The sequence below is a fragment of the Psammomys obesus genome, unplaced genomic scaffold (genome assembly GCF_907164565.1).
Source record: "Psammomys obesus unplaced genomic scaffold, mPsaObe1.curated_primary_1811, whole genome shotgun sequence".
NCBI classification, from domain to species: domain Eukaryota; kingdom Metazoa; phylum Chordata; class Mammalia; order Rodentia; family Muridae; genus Psammomys; species Psammomys obesus.
The window spans coordinates 14,197,000-14,213,158 of record NW_026589732.1 but is presented as its reverse complement, the minus strand read 5'-3'; the positions used below and the strand labels follow the sequence as shown (position 1 = coordinate 14,213,158).

General features: G+C 39.9%; 1 protein-coding gene across 5 annotated transcripts in view; it reads right to left on the bottom strand.

The window, feature by feature from the left end:
- Musk (muscle associated receptor tyrosine kinase) overlaps positions 1–16,159 on the bottom strand; it is a 107,668-nt gene that overhangs the window by 17,060 nt on the left and 74,449 nt on the right. For all 5 annotated transcript variants that reach the window (XM_055605347.1, XM_055605350.1, XM_055605348.1 and 2 more), the window contains 2 exons: positions 13,944–14,103; positions 6,679–6,685 (listed from right to left, as the gene is read on the bottom strand). In XM_055605347.1, the coding sequence (XP_055461322.1) occupies positions 6,679–6,685; positions 13,944–14,103 (167 nt within the window). The remainder of the gene's footprint in view (positions 1–6,678; positions 6,686–13,943; positions 14,104–16,159) is intronic.

The window sequence follows — 16,159 nt, the reverse complement described above, 5'->3', positions numbered from 1 at the left end:
TTTCCTGGCAATTGTGTTGAGATGTTTCACATGAATATTCTCCCCATTTCCAGAACCTCAGACTATGATAAAGGCTGTGGAAAGCTTTGGAATGGTCAAGAGCTGAAGGAATTTGGGCATTTTTGTTGTTTATGTTATACACAGATATGATTGTTATTATAGTAGAGACAAACTTCCTGTACACAAGTTAATATAATCCAAACAATTCATTCATTGTGACCGATAGCAGATGAGAACAATCTCCCATGGAAAAGTCTGCAGCTTTAAGAGCAACTATATCTAGCTAAGTGCACGGATGCTTAGTACATTCCTGTCTTGGTTACACCCCTTGTTTACTGGGAAAGTGGTAACTCATAAACTCACCGACAATACTTACTGAATATTTATCATGTGTAGACACCGTCACAGCCATTCATATGCAATTTCTTTGCATCCATTCTGCCCTCACCACAACATATTGTTATTCTACCACTGCTGCATTCGTATGGTTCCCATCAGATCTCTATCTATCACTAACAGGATGGAACACTTAAATCATGTTTCTCATGTAAATTTACACTTTTGTTTTTAGATGTTTACTATTTTAGTTTTTATCTTTTTAATTTTTAAAAAATTAAATTTAAAAAAATCTTTAAATGTTTTTAAGATTTACCATTATATAAAAGATTTAAAGTAGTTAGGATTGGTGGTGCTCACCTGTAATCCCAGCACTCCAGGAGGCAGAGGCAGGTGGATCTCTGTGAGTTCGAGGCCAGCCTGATCTACAAAATGAGTCCAGGACAGCTAAGACTACACTGTGTTGAACAAACAAACAAAACTGAAAACTATTTAAAGTAAGGAAATCCATCACACTACACTGTTTAAATCTGAAAAATTGATACTTCATAAATTAACACTGTCTGTTCTCTGAAATAAACCCATTAGAATGAAGCACAATTCAGTGAAATAAAGTCATGTCTCATAAGATAGTTTCAGTTTGGATTGGTCATTTACTAATTACTCAGCAGGATCAATAATGAACCATTGAATTCATAGTTGACATTTAAAATTAAAAAAAGCCTTGAATAAGAAAATAAGTCATTTAGGGAACTCAGTCTGTGATGGCACTAAGAAAAACTTTAGAGTTGTAGTTGTTGAAGTTCAAAAAATCAGATTAATAACTAACACAGAAAAGTAGATCAGCGTGGTTTCCAAAGGGTCTGACATTTTGTTACATCTTGGTGAAATGAGAGATGAATAAGAGCAGCACAAAAAACAAAAACAAACAAACAAACAAACAAAAAAAACACCAAAAACCCTCTCCTGTGTAAAAGTTAAATCATTCTCACAATGTCTCTGACCTTAGAGTTATTCATTCAGGTTCTAACATCAAGTGTTAACCTCTGAATGAAGCTAATTTTACCCATGAACATCAAATGTAACACATATTGGTGTCTTTCTTTTAATTGCACAAACAAAACATCTTTTTGAAAAAGAGACACTACAGAAAACTGATACAGATGGCCTCGGAGATAAAAAAAAAAAAATTATAATCAGTTCCTCTCTGAATCTGCTGCTTCCTCAATGAAACCCTAGCAAATATTTGGAACATAGTTAATATGGCTTAAAGAAGTGAACCCTCAAACAGGAAACAACCTAGGAACCTGCCACAGAGGGCCTCTGAAAGGCTCTGCCCTGCAGACTATCAAAGCAGATGTTGAGACTTATGGCCAACTTCTGGGCAGAGTGCATGGACTCTTATGTAAGAAGTGGGAAATAGTAAGATCTGGAGAGGACAGGAACCCCACAAGGAGAGCAACAGAACCAGAAAATTTGAACACAGGTGTCTTTCCAGAGACTCATACTCCAACCAAGTACTAGGCATGGAGATAACCTAGAACCCCTGCACAGATGTAATCCATGGCAGTTTAGTGTCCAAGTGGGTTACATAGTAATGGGAAGAGGGACTGCCTCAGACACAATTTGATAAGCCTGCTCTTTGATCACCTCCCCCTGAGGGGAGAGCAGTCTTACCAGGCCACAGAAGATGACAACGCAGCTACTCTGGATGTGATCTGATAGACTAAGATCAGAAGGAAGGAGAGGAAGACCTCCCTTATCAGTGGACTTGGGGAGGGGCATGCGTGAAGAAAAGGGAGGGAGGATGGGATTGGGAGGGGAGGAGGGAGGGACTTATGAGGGGATACAAAGTGAATAAAGTATAATTAATAAAATTAAAAAAAAAGAAATGAACCCTCACTTATTTTTCAATATTAGCCAACCCCCCAACAAAGAAAAAAAGAACAACAGAGGGGACTCAAATAAGTTTTGAATAAAAACAATAGATAGAACACATAGATTCTGATTAGCTCCACAACACGAGCATATGAATATATCTTGTGTGTGTGTGAGTGTGTGTAATCAATTTATATAAGGATATATCATATATATCTAGAAATCACCACACTACCTACCTGTGAACTGCCTAGTCACCATTTTGACTTTTTAACTTCTTTTTTTTGGAAGATATTTATAAAACTCAATTTTAAACAGCTATCAAATTTTAGATATCAGACATGGACGCAAAGTGAATTATTTAGTCCACAGGCTTCCTAAGCCTACCATTAATAATAATAGTAAAAGTAATAATTAACAATAATAAATGACAACAGGCCCTGACTGTTGCTCCCAGCAAGAACGGGGAGTTGAGGTGAATAGAAAGCCCTGCCTCATGTTCTGAGGGTTTTTGCACTGCCCACCTGAAGCTGTGTCTCTTCACGCCTGGGGCCGCTGATAGGGCAGGTTTACATGCAAGTGGCTCTATTGCTCTTTTGAACACTGGGGCAGAGGTCGCTCAGATCCCTTTACAGAATGCTGGTTGTTCTCTTAAAAAACACAAGCTAACCTTGAACATGGCACCCATTCCTGTATTACCTCCTGGCAAATCTCCTGGCTGAGATCTTTCTGTCATGGTAAGAACAGATCCCTCCTTCACCTTCTTTTTTGAAGAACAGCGCTGTAGTCAAATGGAATATCAGTGCGGGTCGTCCTCCCTTTTCTGTCCACTAAGGCATGTCTGAATAACATTTTGAAATATTACCTTCCGGTGTCTGTGAAAGAGGCACCCTCTATTCTCTTTGAACTTTGTCCAGAGGCATATACAGAGGCCCGGCTGTGTCCTGTTTGGCTTAGGACACCCCCTACTGTAGTGGTGGCACACTTGATAGCTGGTTCTTTCCTTGGATCTTCCCTTACATAGCCACTGCTTCATTTCCTCTACAAAGGTGATGGCTGAGGTTTTGAGCCATTCCCCATCTTCAAACCAGCTGGCAGTGCTTCCTTTCTTTCATGCCTGCTGTCTGTACATGATTCATTTACTAAGGCAGAGGACAGCAAGTACAACTAGACTTGTCAGACTCAAGCCTTAAGGAAATTCCCAGATTCAAAAAAGGATCTAATGATTTTTGATAATATTTTAAAACTTTGGAATATGGTCAGCTGCAGTTATTCATAATCACGTGTACTTAAAACTAATTTAAATGTTCACATACGTGTATCATGATGGGCAGTCTTTTTACAAAGTAATACATACATGACATTTCCTCAGTCTTTTGTTTAAGCAAAATTTTCTCTTTTTAACTAACATTTAATTGACAGAAGTTTTGTATGACATGATATGAAATTCGCATATATTGTGGAATGGCTAAGTTGAACTAATTAACATATGTACTAATTCAGATGCATATTACTCTTTGTGGTGAGAGCACTTAAAATCTGTTTAGTGTTTTTTTTTTTCTTTTAAAAAATGAATTCTATACATAGTATTGACACTACTCACCATGTCCTCTAATGGGTCTCTTCAGCTGTTTCTCCGTCTGACTGAACCCTCCTATCCTTTGTATTTTAAAGTTTATGTTTTTGTTTTACAGACTTTACAGATTCTCTTCTGAGAGATAAAAATAATGTCTACATTTTAAGTGGCTAAAAGAATATTTAATGACATGTGAAAACGACATGAGGCTCAGATGTATGTCCACAAATGAAGTTTTATTCAAAAAGAAGCAATTGTACCCATTTATACACTCTCCATGGCTGTTTTTGTGCTAAATCAACAGGCTGAGCAGTTTTAAAAAGGTCTGCATGGCTTACTGAGGAAACATATTAATATCTGACCCTTTATAGAAAATGTTTGCCAACCTCCGCTGCAGTGTGCTGATCAAATGTCACTTTGCTGAACTGCCAAGCACAATGTCCTCAGTGAGAAGGACACGACCTCCTGAAAAACCTCTTGTGCTTCCTGTGAGCCGAAGTCAAGAGCTGTTTACTATATGAAATGAACTATGATATAAACAAGCAGCACTTTTTATTAAAATCTAAAAAAATGGAGAAAATTGATTTTACTTCTCCCAGATACTAAAAGAAAGAATATAAGGTTAGGTGGATGGTGGGAGGGATTTAAGAGGAGCTGGGTGACAGGGAGAGACTATGATAAAAATACACTATATGAAGTTCTCAAAGAACAAATAAAAAATAAAATAAATATTTCAAAACTAAAATGAATTATATTAGTCTCTCACAGACAGATATTTTATATATTACATATATGTGTATAATAGATTATATTCTTTATACACAGAAATATCAGAATTGAACTGCAGATACATTTTTGTATCCTGCATTTTTTCCTCAGCATATTATAAATATTTGCCTGCCCCTTTAAAAAAAAAACAAAGCTTCTAATCAATTTTCTTTATTAGTAGATATTCATGCATGAGTATAAGCAGTTGTGAATAGTGTTCATAATTCTTGATTTCCTTGAATAGACTTCTAAAAGTGGATTTTTTGGTCTATAGATACAAGCATTTTAAGACTAATAATAAAAATTACTAAGTTGAAAATGATAAAACAGCAATTTTCTCGCTATTCGCAGAGCTTGATAGTATTTACATTATCACAAGAAGAAAGTAGACAGGGTTGTTCTTTTAAGTTTTTGAGACGTGATCTCACTTTGTTGCCTAGGCTGACGATCTTCTGTCCCAGCCTTCTGAGTTTTGGAAGGAACTGCAGTCACCATATCCAGTTAGAAACTGTTCTCTGACTGGCATGTATTTAACTTTCTTAACAATTTTAAACCGCTTTGTTTGAATTTAGTTGCATGGAGATTACTTCTGTATACTCTTTAAGCCCTTGGAATTTGTGATTTCAGTATTACGCTGTCTTACCATTAATATTATGTGCAGAAAAATACGTCTCCAAGGAGAGTATAATTGGTTTTGTGTCTCCACTTCTAATACATCTCCAGGAATGGAGTGCCTGGTTTTAAAAGGGGCAGAAAGGGCAGTTCTGTTACCAGGCATGGCGGCGAGTCTTCGTTGTCAGATGACTCGACTCTTATGTGCTTGCATCTCCAGGCCCTTCAGTGGGCTGCACTGTGGAGTTCTTAAGAGTCACTGTACTGTCTCTGAGAGCTCCGACAACCACTTAGTAACTAACGCTTTATCTCAAAATGGAGCCTTATAGCTGTGTAAAACCAGAAATGAGATTCAGAGGGAATCACATTTTATTGTGTATTGAGTTATTTTACTCCATGGAAATCAAATCAGTGTCTTCTCAGTTTCTGTGCTTCTTGATAGACGCTTCTGAGCACTGGTTGTGAATCTGAACCCTGGAGTCTGTCTGTCCAAACTTTGAGGGAGGACTAGCACTTTGTGACCTGTGTGGTCTGGCAACTCTTCCTGCATTTGGATCCTTGTTTGGAAAAGCACAAATAATAATACTTTCCCCTAACTTCTCTGCAATGCCAAATTGAGAACAGGTACCATGACTGTAACGGTCATAATTGCTATTATGGGTTAATCACTTGTACTTACGACACTTAATAGGATTTCTAAAGATTTTTGTTTTGTTTATTCACTTGCTTGTGTTTTAGTTTTCTGAGACAGGGTTTCATTTAGCACAAGCTGGTTTTGAACTCCTGATCTTTCTGCTTCACCTTCCATGTCTGGCAGGTATACCAAGCCTAGCTAGTTGTTTGATTGTTAATTTTTTTCTTTCTTTCTTTCTTTCTTTCTTTCTTTCTTTCTTTCTTTCTTTCTTTTTTTTTTTTTTTGAGATAAGGTGCCATGTAGTGCAGATTGTCCTCAAATTCACTATGTAGTCCAAGCTGTCCTCGAACACACTTTGTACCACTCTGGTCTTAAACGTCTCATCTTCTTTACTTACTGCTGGGATTAGAGATGGAACATGTGGCTAGGTTACCACATAGAGTTTTTATGAAAGTCGATTTTAGAAATTCGGTATATAATATACTGTAGGTAAAAGCTTCTATAAGTTGATAGTTTTCATCTCTTGGAAAAATTATGAGGCAATTTTGGAGTTAGTATTAAGTTGTATTTTGAGATGCCTCATTTCTAGCAAGTGAGTCTCGGTTACTTTCCTGAAAATCAGGACAACCAATAGACCCTACTTGATGGGGATATCTTGAGAATATTTTGAACAGCATCTGACACACAGGAAATATTCAGCTGACATTAGCTACCTTTATCTTCACTTTTTATTATATGCAGAATTTATAAAACACTAATGGCTTTGGACATTAGGAATGTCCAAAAAGCTTATATTGCTCAGTAGGCAAAACATTGACATGTTGAATTAAAACCACAATTGACATGAAACATAGTAATAATAATGGATTCTTACCTCCATTCTGGCAACAGGAAAGGAGTGGCCATAGAAAAGCACAGACCAAAAGATAAAAAACAAATAATTAACTAATTAAAAATGGATAGAGGAAACTCAGCACACATTCAACTTACCGTTTAATCACTAAAACCAAAAGGTCTATGAGGCTCTCTGCTTTTACAAGGAGACTAGAAACTACATTAACATTAATACGTGGAATTGGTTGAGATTAAGACAGTACTGTCCCAGGGAGCTGTAATCTTTTCATAGAGTAGCAGCCATGGGCACCACTGGCCACACATGAAAGAAAATACTTATTTCACCAAATTTTGTGACTAAGTTAATAGAGAAGGTAGACTGATAAGAAAGTAGAAGAGATAAATAGATTAGAGAGAGAGATGATAGAGATATATAGATAGATAGATAGTTAGATAAAGAGAGGTAGATATAGATAGATGAATGAATGAATATGAATGAATAGATAAATGATAAATATTAATCAGTATTACTGTTACTGGGAATGTAGTTTCTAACCGCTAGCTGTATTAGTAGTAGCAGCAGCAGCAGTAGCAGTCAGAGAAACTGCATCAGTCACAGAGAGGACTGAATTCGGGAAATCCGCTTGCTCTTTTCCCTATAAATCCTCTTCCCCTTTGATATGAAGGAGCTAGAACAGAGGATGAAGGGAGCTGGCTGTACATCAGCAGAACATATTTCATCCGTTCACCTGGTTTCCTGAATAGGTAGCTGCTTATCAGTGGGTGGACTGAAGCAGAATTTATAAGTGGATAATAAAACTGGAGGTTTAAACTAGATTAGATTGCTGTATTTAATCTGTAAATATCACCCGAGAGTTGTGAAACCTGCTTAAAAGCTTGAAATGAATTTGGTTCACTAATGGAAAAGAAGATTCTAGGAAGCATAATTTCTCAGTCCCCAGTAACTGGAGAAAAGATACAGTTTGCTCTGTGTGCATGTCAAGTCTAGATCTCAGTACACTGCTTGCACATGTCATCTTGAGACCTTGTCACCTCTTTGTTTCCAACTGCATTTATGAGCCACTCAAGCTTGTTTTCAAATTTACAATATTAAAAAAATACACACTTTTAGTACAGATCATGGTTATAGCAACAAAGACCTCCAAACTCTCATCCCTTCTCACATGGGTTGCTTAGCGTGCATGCACCCTTCTGGTGCTAAGGAAAACTGTATCCCTTTAGGACAAATTGCCATCACATTCAGAAATGGGAACTGGGAAACGCAGCTGTGTATCCCTGTGATTATTCTAGTTGTCTCCGGCTGACTCAGGAAAGTGATCATTTCAGGGATCATGGCTGCCTTGTTCTCTACTATAGGGCTGAGGGGTTCTAGAGGAGGCATCTTGCCAAATGCATGTCATCCTGTGAGATTAAATCATAACTGCGCCTTTGGGGGTTGATGGGAAACTAAGCTTCCTGGCTCAAGGGGACAGGCTCAGGAACATTTATCATTCCTTTTGATGACTGCTATCATATGTAATGCACCAGAAAGAAATGTATGATATTTCTCAAACAACAAGGGAGGAGTTGAAACACATGGATGGTTGCTGGGAAAGTGAAGGCTGTTCTTTCTTTTCATTGTCCTTCAAACACTAGAAATATCATGAGACAAAACCTGAAACACATAGAAATCAGGCCTTTTCACATCCAGCTTTCCTGCTGGAATGAGTAAACAAACAGAGATAGGGCTTCCAAGTGAAACAATGGCTGTGTCAGGGAACTGTGAACTGCAGGGCGTGAGGGGAGGAATGGCCAAACTAGGAGGTAACAGTAGTGGAGCTAAAGGGGCACTGAGACAAGGGCAAAAAGAGATGTCTGTCTGACTGAAGCCCCAATTTTTCTAGCAAGGCCAATAGAGGACATCAGAGACAGGCCTGCTGGAAGGGAGGTATCATTCCCAAGATCTGGGAAACCTGAGGAGAATATGGACATCCTCACTACAAATACCTCCTTCTCCAGCCCCTGAATGAATGTGGTGCTAAAGATCCCATTTTCATCACAGTGACCTCACCTCCCTGGAATATTGACCAGTGGAACACTCTGGAGTTAAAAGGTAGTTTCCTTGGGATTCCAGAGGCTTCCAGCAGATCTAACTGACAAGAAGAATTAAGGAGATAATGGCATATGATCCTCATAAATGAGAGGTCTTAGTCAATCACACAAGGGGGGGGGTACTCATCAGGACTGCCTCAGGACAGGGAAGGAAGGTCAGATCTCAATCGTTGACACATACCAGAGGACAGGTGAGGAGCTGGACAAGAGGAAGGTAGAGAGGTGAATAATTTGGGTACACATTTTTGTAGATTGTGAACCCTAATCTCTATATACCAAATAGTTATTAAGATAAAAGCCAAGTGGTTTAAGTATTATTAATGTTTGTTTTACAAATGTGGGTGCCCTTGTATTTGGGGCATAGATGTTCAGAATTGGAATGCTTAAATCCCATTCAGAATGGCAAGCAGGATAGACACAAGAAGCAGGGGAAGAGAGGAAACAGAATGGGAGTCTACTATAGAGAGTCTTCAGAAAGGCTCCACCCAACAGGGTATCAAAGCAGATGCTGAGATTCACAGCCAAACTTTGGTCAGAGAGCAGAGTGTCTTATAGAAGAAGTGGGAGATAGAAGGACACAGAGGGGACAGGAGTCCCACAAGGAGACCAACAAAGCTAAAAAAAAAACCTGAGCCAGGGGTCCTGCAGAGACTGATGCACCAACCAAGGACTATGCATGTAGAGGACCTAGACTCCTTGATCAGATGTAGCCTATTGGCAGCTCCTAGTAAACAGAGCAGGGGCTGCCTCTATCATGAACTCAGTTGCCTGCTCTTTGATCACTTGCCTCTTGTGATGCAGCCTGTCAGAGCACAGTGGAAGAGGATCCAGGAAACCCTGATGAGAATTGATAAGCTATGGGCAGATGGTAGAGGAAGAGAACTCCTCCTTTCAGTGGACTAGAGGAAGGGGATAGAGGGGAAGAGGGTAGAAGGGTGGAACTCGGAGGAGTTGAAGGAGGGGACTTCAATAGGATATATAATGAATAAATTGTAAAAAAAATAAAAAGAAAAAAGATGAAAGCCAAAAGAAGCTTTTTGTTTTTGTTTTTGTTTTGTTTGTTTGTTTGTTTTTTTAACTCCTCACTTGGAATTCTAAAACAAATCATAGTACAAGGGTCTCCTAACCTGATGTGGGCGATAACACTAGAATCAGTGAAATGGCATGGCATGGGAGCATGGCCAGCAGGCTGGGTGAAGAAATCTGAATTGTGCTTGACTTCTCACACCCTGCAAGAGATGCAAGGGTGGTTTCAGGCCCACAGAGGACACATGCAGCTGAGCAGAAAGTCAGCAGGCCTACCTTCAGGTCTTAGTGAGGATCGACAGGGCAACCTCACTGCTAAGGTAACAGAACAGACTATGTGGGGATTTGGAGATGATTTGGCTGAGCTGATGAGAGGTGATTCTCTAGAAGGTTCCCAAAGGCAGAAAATCATCCAGGAAAGTCCTTTGACTTCTAACATGGCTAAGAGATGAAATCACAAGTTCTCCAGCCTCAGTTCTTTTTTTTTTTTTGTATTTTTCTTTTTTTATATTAATTACAGTTTATTCACTTTGTATCCCATCTGTAGCCCTCCCCTTATTCCCTCCCAATCCCATCCTCCCTTTTCTCCTATGTTCTTCTCCAAGTCCACTGATAGGAGTGGTCCTGCTCCCCTTTCATCTGACCCTAGCCTATCAGGTCTCATGAGGACTAGCTGCATTTTCTTCCTCTGTGGCCTGGTGAGGCTGCTCCCCCCATCAGGGGGAGGTGATCAAAGAGCTAGCCACTGATTTCACGTCAGAGACAGTTCCTGTTCCCCATACTAGGGAACCCATTTGGAGACTGATCTGCCATGGGCTACTTCTGGGCAGGGGTTCTAGGTTATCTCAATGCATGGTCCTTGGTTGGAGTATCAGTCTCAGATAAGACCCCTGTGCCCAGATTTTTTGGTTCTGTTACTCTCCTTGTGAAGCTCCTGTCTCTTCCAAGTCTTTCTATCTCCCCCTTCTTTCATATGATTCCCTGCACTCTGCCCAAAGTTTGGCTATGATTCTCAGCACCTGCTGTGATATCCTGCTGGGCTGCCTCAGGTCTTTAAAACCAGGGATTGGCAGACACCATTGAAGTATAAACCCCTCTCTTCCTTACCACCTAGGGAAGTGATAGAAGAAGGAAAGAGGGGGAACTCAAGCAAGGAATTATCAGTTAAAGACAAAGAATGCAACAGAGGGCCTCTGAAAGGCTCTACCCTGCAGGGTATCAAAGCAGATGCTGAGACTTTTGGCCAACCTTTGGGCAGAGTGCAGGGAACCTTATGAAAGAAGTGGGAGGTAGTAATACCTGGAGAGGACAGGAGCTCCACAAGGAGAGCAACAGAACCAAAAAATCTGACACAGGGGTCTTTTCTGAGACTGATACTCTAACCAAGGCAAGGACCATTCATGGAGATAACCTAGAACCCTTGCACAGATGTAGCCCATGGCAGTTCAGTGTCCAAGTGGGTTCCATAGTAATGGGAACAGAGACTGTCTTGACATGAACTGATTCGCCTGCTCTTTGATCACCTCCCCCTGAGGGGGGAGCAGCCTTACCAGGCCACAGAGGAAGACAACGCAGCCACTTCTGATGAGACCTGATAGATTAGGATCAGAAGGAAGGGGAGGAGGACTGCCCTATTAGTGGACTGTGGGAGGGGCATGAGTGGAGAAGGGAGAGGGAAGGTGGGATTAGGAGGGGAGGAGGGGGAGCTACAGGGGGGATACAAAGTGAATATATTGTAATTAATAAAAATTAAAATTACAAAAAAAAAACAAATGAGATAAAGAATGCATAAATGATATCTGAAGACTGGCAACACTAATATTTATCTTCTATCTAGCAGAGAACAAGCTAACTAAATCACAACAGTTTATATGCCTGAAACACCCCTATGTAAATATGCTCATCCATCCCTCATGATATATTGAAATCTCAAGCATATATTAACTAGTTCTTCCACTAAAGCGCCACCTTTGAGCACTTGCAAACCTCAATTTAATCCTGGCAGTCCCTCCTTTTTTCTCAGTCCCTGTCATGCCATTGTGTTATGGATACCATGTCTTTTCTAGGCTCATGGGCCACATTTAACATATTTAATAAGTGCATATAAAGCCCACTATAAACAGTAAAGTGCAGTATAAGTGATAATTTTTTATTAATATTTTAGTATGTTGAGTCTTTTTGGTGTCTCGCCATTGCCTGGATGAAGTGGTACCCTTTAACTGATCCAGTGACCAAAGACCCTATAGACAGGCACATCCTCCAAGGAGATGGTGGGGGGACCCTATTTCTCACCTTTGTAGGAATGTCCCTGAGGTTCAGCCTTGTCTACTGCTACTTCTGTAGTCTCTATTCATTTCAGCTTAAAAATTATAGGCACTATTGGAAAGTTCTTCATCGGGGAAGATCAAAGAAATAGGCTGTAATAAGAAACAGCCGCTCCAGGAGCTGTCCCTGAGTCCTTCCAATGCTGGCTTTACTCGTTAGGCCAAACACCTCTTGACGGGTCCTTAAACAGTAGGCCTGCTATGAGTCTAACATGCCTGGCATTTCCTGATACAAGGATTATTTCCACCTTTGGGAATTCCATAAATGTGCCCAGAAGCCTTTTGGACATTTAACTTTTAAAAATAACCCTTCAGAACACAATGCAGATAGCCTAGAAACCCATGTCAGCTGTTTCCTGCAAGTCCTGCTGTCACTGGATAACATAGGGAAGTGAAGAAAAAAAAAAAAAAAACACTGTAAAATTATCTTAAGAAACAGTAATGTGGAAACTGACTCAGCCATGGTAAATATCTACCAACTTTCTGAGATCCTTGTGAAGTTTGCTTAGCTAAGAAAATGGGGCAAGAGATGTTCTTAAAAAAAAAAAAAAAAAGGATGGAGGAAAGAAGGAGGGGAAGATGGATAAAAGTATGGAAGGAAGGAATCCAGAGGTGTCAGCAAGGAAGGGAGGATAAAGAAGAGAGGCAGAAACAGAGTTGGGGTAGGAGAGGGAGGAACTAAGCAAAAGCAGAGAAAGGAGGATGAGAGGAAGGAATTATAGATAGGAACAGAGAGAGGAGGAGGAAAAGGAAGAAAAAATAAAAATAGGTCCTGTAAATTGGTATCTATCATTTGAGCAAGAATATTGAGATTTAGTTTTTGATAAAACAAAATCTATGTCTCTTGAGGTAGTGCTATTCCCAATTTTCTGAGAAAGCATCAGATTAATTTCCAAAGTGGTTGTACAAGTTTGCACTCCCACCAGCAATGGAGGAGCCCTTTCTCCATATCCACTCCAGCATGTGTCACTTGAGTTTTTGATCTTAGCCATTCTGATAGGTGTAAGATGGAATTTCAGAGTTGTTTTGATTTGCATTTTCTGATGACTAAGGATGTTGAGCATTTCTTTAAGTGTTTCTCTGCCATTCTATATTCCTCTGTTGAGAATTCCCTGCTTAGCTCTGTACCCCATTTTAATTGGATTATTTGGTTTGTTGGTGTCTAATTTCTTGAGTTCTTTATATATTCTGGATATTAGTCCTCTATCAGATGTAGTGTTGGCAAAGATCTTTTCCAGTCTCCATGTTGATCTCTGAGTGAGGGGAGCAGGGGTTGCCTCTACCATGAACTCAGTTGACTGCTCTCTGATCGCTCGCCCCTGATTATGTAGCCTTCTCAGGCCATGGAGGAAGAGGATCCAAGTTGATGAGATCCAAGTTAAGTTGATGAGACTTAACAAGCTATGGGCAGATGGCAATAGTGAAGAACTCCCCCTTTCAGTGGACTAGGGGAAGGGGATGAGGGGAAGAGGAAAGGAGGGTGGGACTGGGGGAGTTGAGGGAGGGGGCTTCAATTGGGATATATAATGAATAAATTGTGAAGAATAAAAAACCTGCTCATGCAGCATAGCCGTGACCAAAGGATCTTTTCACCTTTAGCTATATTTGTGTTATGAATATATTCATGGAGATAAATTTTGCTTCTCAAAGTGGCCCAGAGATAAGTAAAAAGGGGGAGGAATATTGTTTTAAAAACCTATGTCTCCATTACCCATGAGTGTCAAAATGGACAAGGGAAAAACCTCAGGGGGCTAGGGTGGTAAAAGAAGGTGTCTCTATTCCAGATGCTGTCATGTGCCCACTGGCCCCCTCTCCTGGAGCAGGGCAAACACATAGCACCTACCTGCTATACTGACAGTGGCTGCAGCCTTTGCTGTACTGTATTTCTCTCCGTGCTTATTGGTAGCTATGCATGTGTAGAGTCCTGGCCTGGTGATAAAGAGCTGGAGTCTTGAGTCAATCACTCGGTCTTTCACACTCTCTTGGATGGAGCCTGAAGAAACCTGGTGGGTGGGGGAGGGGGGAAATAAAAGGTAGAACTAGCTTACCCTTTCCTAACTGCAGAGATATTCATGAAGGACAGAACATTTCCATTATGATCAACTGGCATGAGGAGAAGTGCAAACATAGACATAAGTTTCCTGTTCCTAGGCCCTTGTCCTTGTACTTATCAATCCCTCCCTCAAGAGGTATCATTCTCCACACTTTGATCTGGGCTAGTAATGTATTCTGAGATCACTTACAAAGCTACAAAGCTCTGGTGCATTGTGGCTTTCCTTCCTTCTTTTTCTTTTCTTTTCTTTCTTTTTTTTTGAGTCTGGATCTTTCTGTACATAACTTAAAGAGAGTTTATTGGATATGGTGGTTTGAAAGAAAATGGTCCCCATAGACTCATAGGGAGTGGTACTATTAGGAGGTATGGCCTTGTTGGAGGAAGTGTGTCAATGGGGGTGAGCTTTGAGGTTTCACATGCTCAAGCCAGGCCCAGTGTCTCTTCCTCTTCCTTCTTCCTGCCTACCCAGATGTAGAACTCTTGGCTTTTTCCCCATCACCATGTCTACCATCATCACACTGTCATGTTTCATGCCATGACAACAATGGACTAAATCTCTAAATCAGTAAGCCAGGCTTGATTAAATGTTTTCTTTATCAGAGTTGCCATGGTCATGGTGTCTCATCACAGTAATAGAAGGATGAAATAAACATGGCCTATCCATCCCCCAGTAAAAGCCCCAAACCACCAGATATATGAGGAGGGATATTCTGGACTAACCAAGACCTACTCAAACTGCCAGCCCTCCTACCTAGTATTTGGCAATCCTGGCTCAAATCAGCAAAACCATCCAGTTGACCCACAGACTTGTGACCACTAAGAATTCTTGTTTTAATCTACTCAGGTATAGCTGGTTTGTGAGATAAAATCAGGTAACTAATGCAAGCTCCAATATTACTCTTTGTAATGCTTTAAGATTTATCCTGACCACAGACAGGAGGAGACATGAATAAGAGGTTTTAGACTCTATAACATCTGATTACTTCTCTATAAATGGACATCAGATTGACAGATGTGTAATAAGAAAAGTGATTTATGAGGTCAAGTCACTTTGAGGCACAACATACAAAATGTGATGGAGCCTCAAACCAAAATACAAATGCCATTGCAGAGCTAGAATACAATATATTAGTAATTGACAGATTAATTATACAAATGCCTATTCATCATTCCAACTATACATTTCCTTATTAACTGTCATTCTACCAGCCCAAGACTGTCTATATTTTCCATTCAGCTGGGAGTTAAACTCTTTACTCCTCATGGTATGACACCAAAGCCAATGACTTTTAATTATTGTGTTCTCTAGTCCTTGAAGAGAAAGCAAATGAGTTGTTAGCAAGCAAGCCCAGTAACTTGGATCTTGAATGTTTCAAAGCACCCTGTGTAAACAGGTTCGTTAGCAGCCTTGGTCATGTTGGAAAGCTGTATAAGTGTTAGCAGGTAGGACCAAGAAGTTATATCATCAAGCATGTGGCTTTGAATGGGATATTGAATCACTGCTTCCTTTTTTGTCCACTTCACAGCTGTCCTAAGGAGATCAGCCTCATTCATACATTCCACAGCAGGTACAGGTATTGTATTGAGTCATATCCAAGACAGAAATCCAAATGACTATAGACTCAGACCTCTGAAACCATGAGCCAAAATGAATCTGTCACCCTTCTTATGTTGTTTCTCTTTGTCACAGCAACAAAAATAGAAAGCTACAACCTTAACAAATCAACAACAAATGTCATTGTTAAGATGGTAGCTTATTTTGAAATGGCAATTCTTTCTTCTGTTTTCTTAAGCCTGTGACACATTATCAGTAACTATTCATTAATCACCACTATTTAGGCGAAGAGAAAATGATACTAGTTTGAAGGAAATTCAAGCGATTGAGGAAAATTAAAGAATTAGCCAATGGTATTTGGGAGGACTAGATGTCAGCATCATGCTCAATTGAGCTTGGTTCCCTGGAATAAATTCCTTAGTGTGAGTATTGCTAAGAATGGGACATTTGA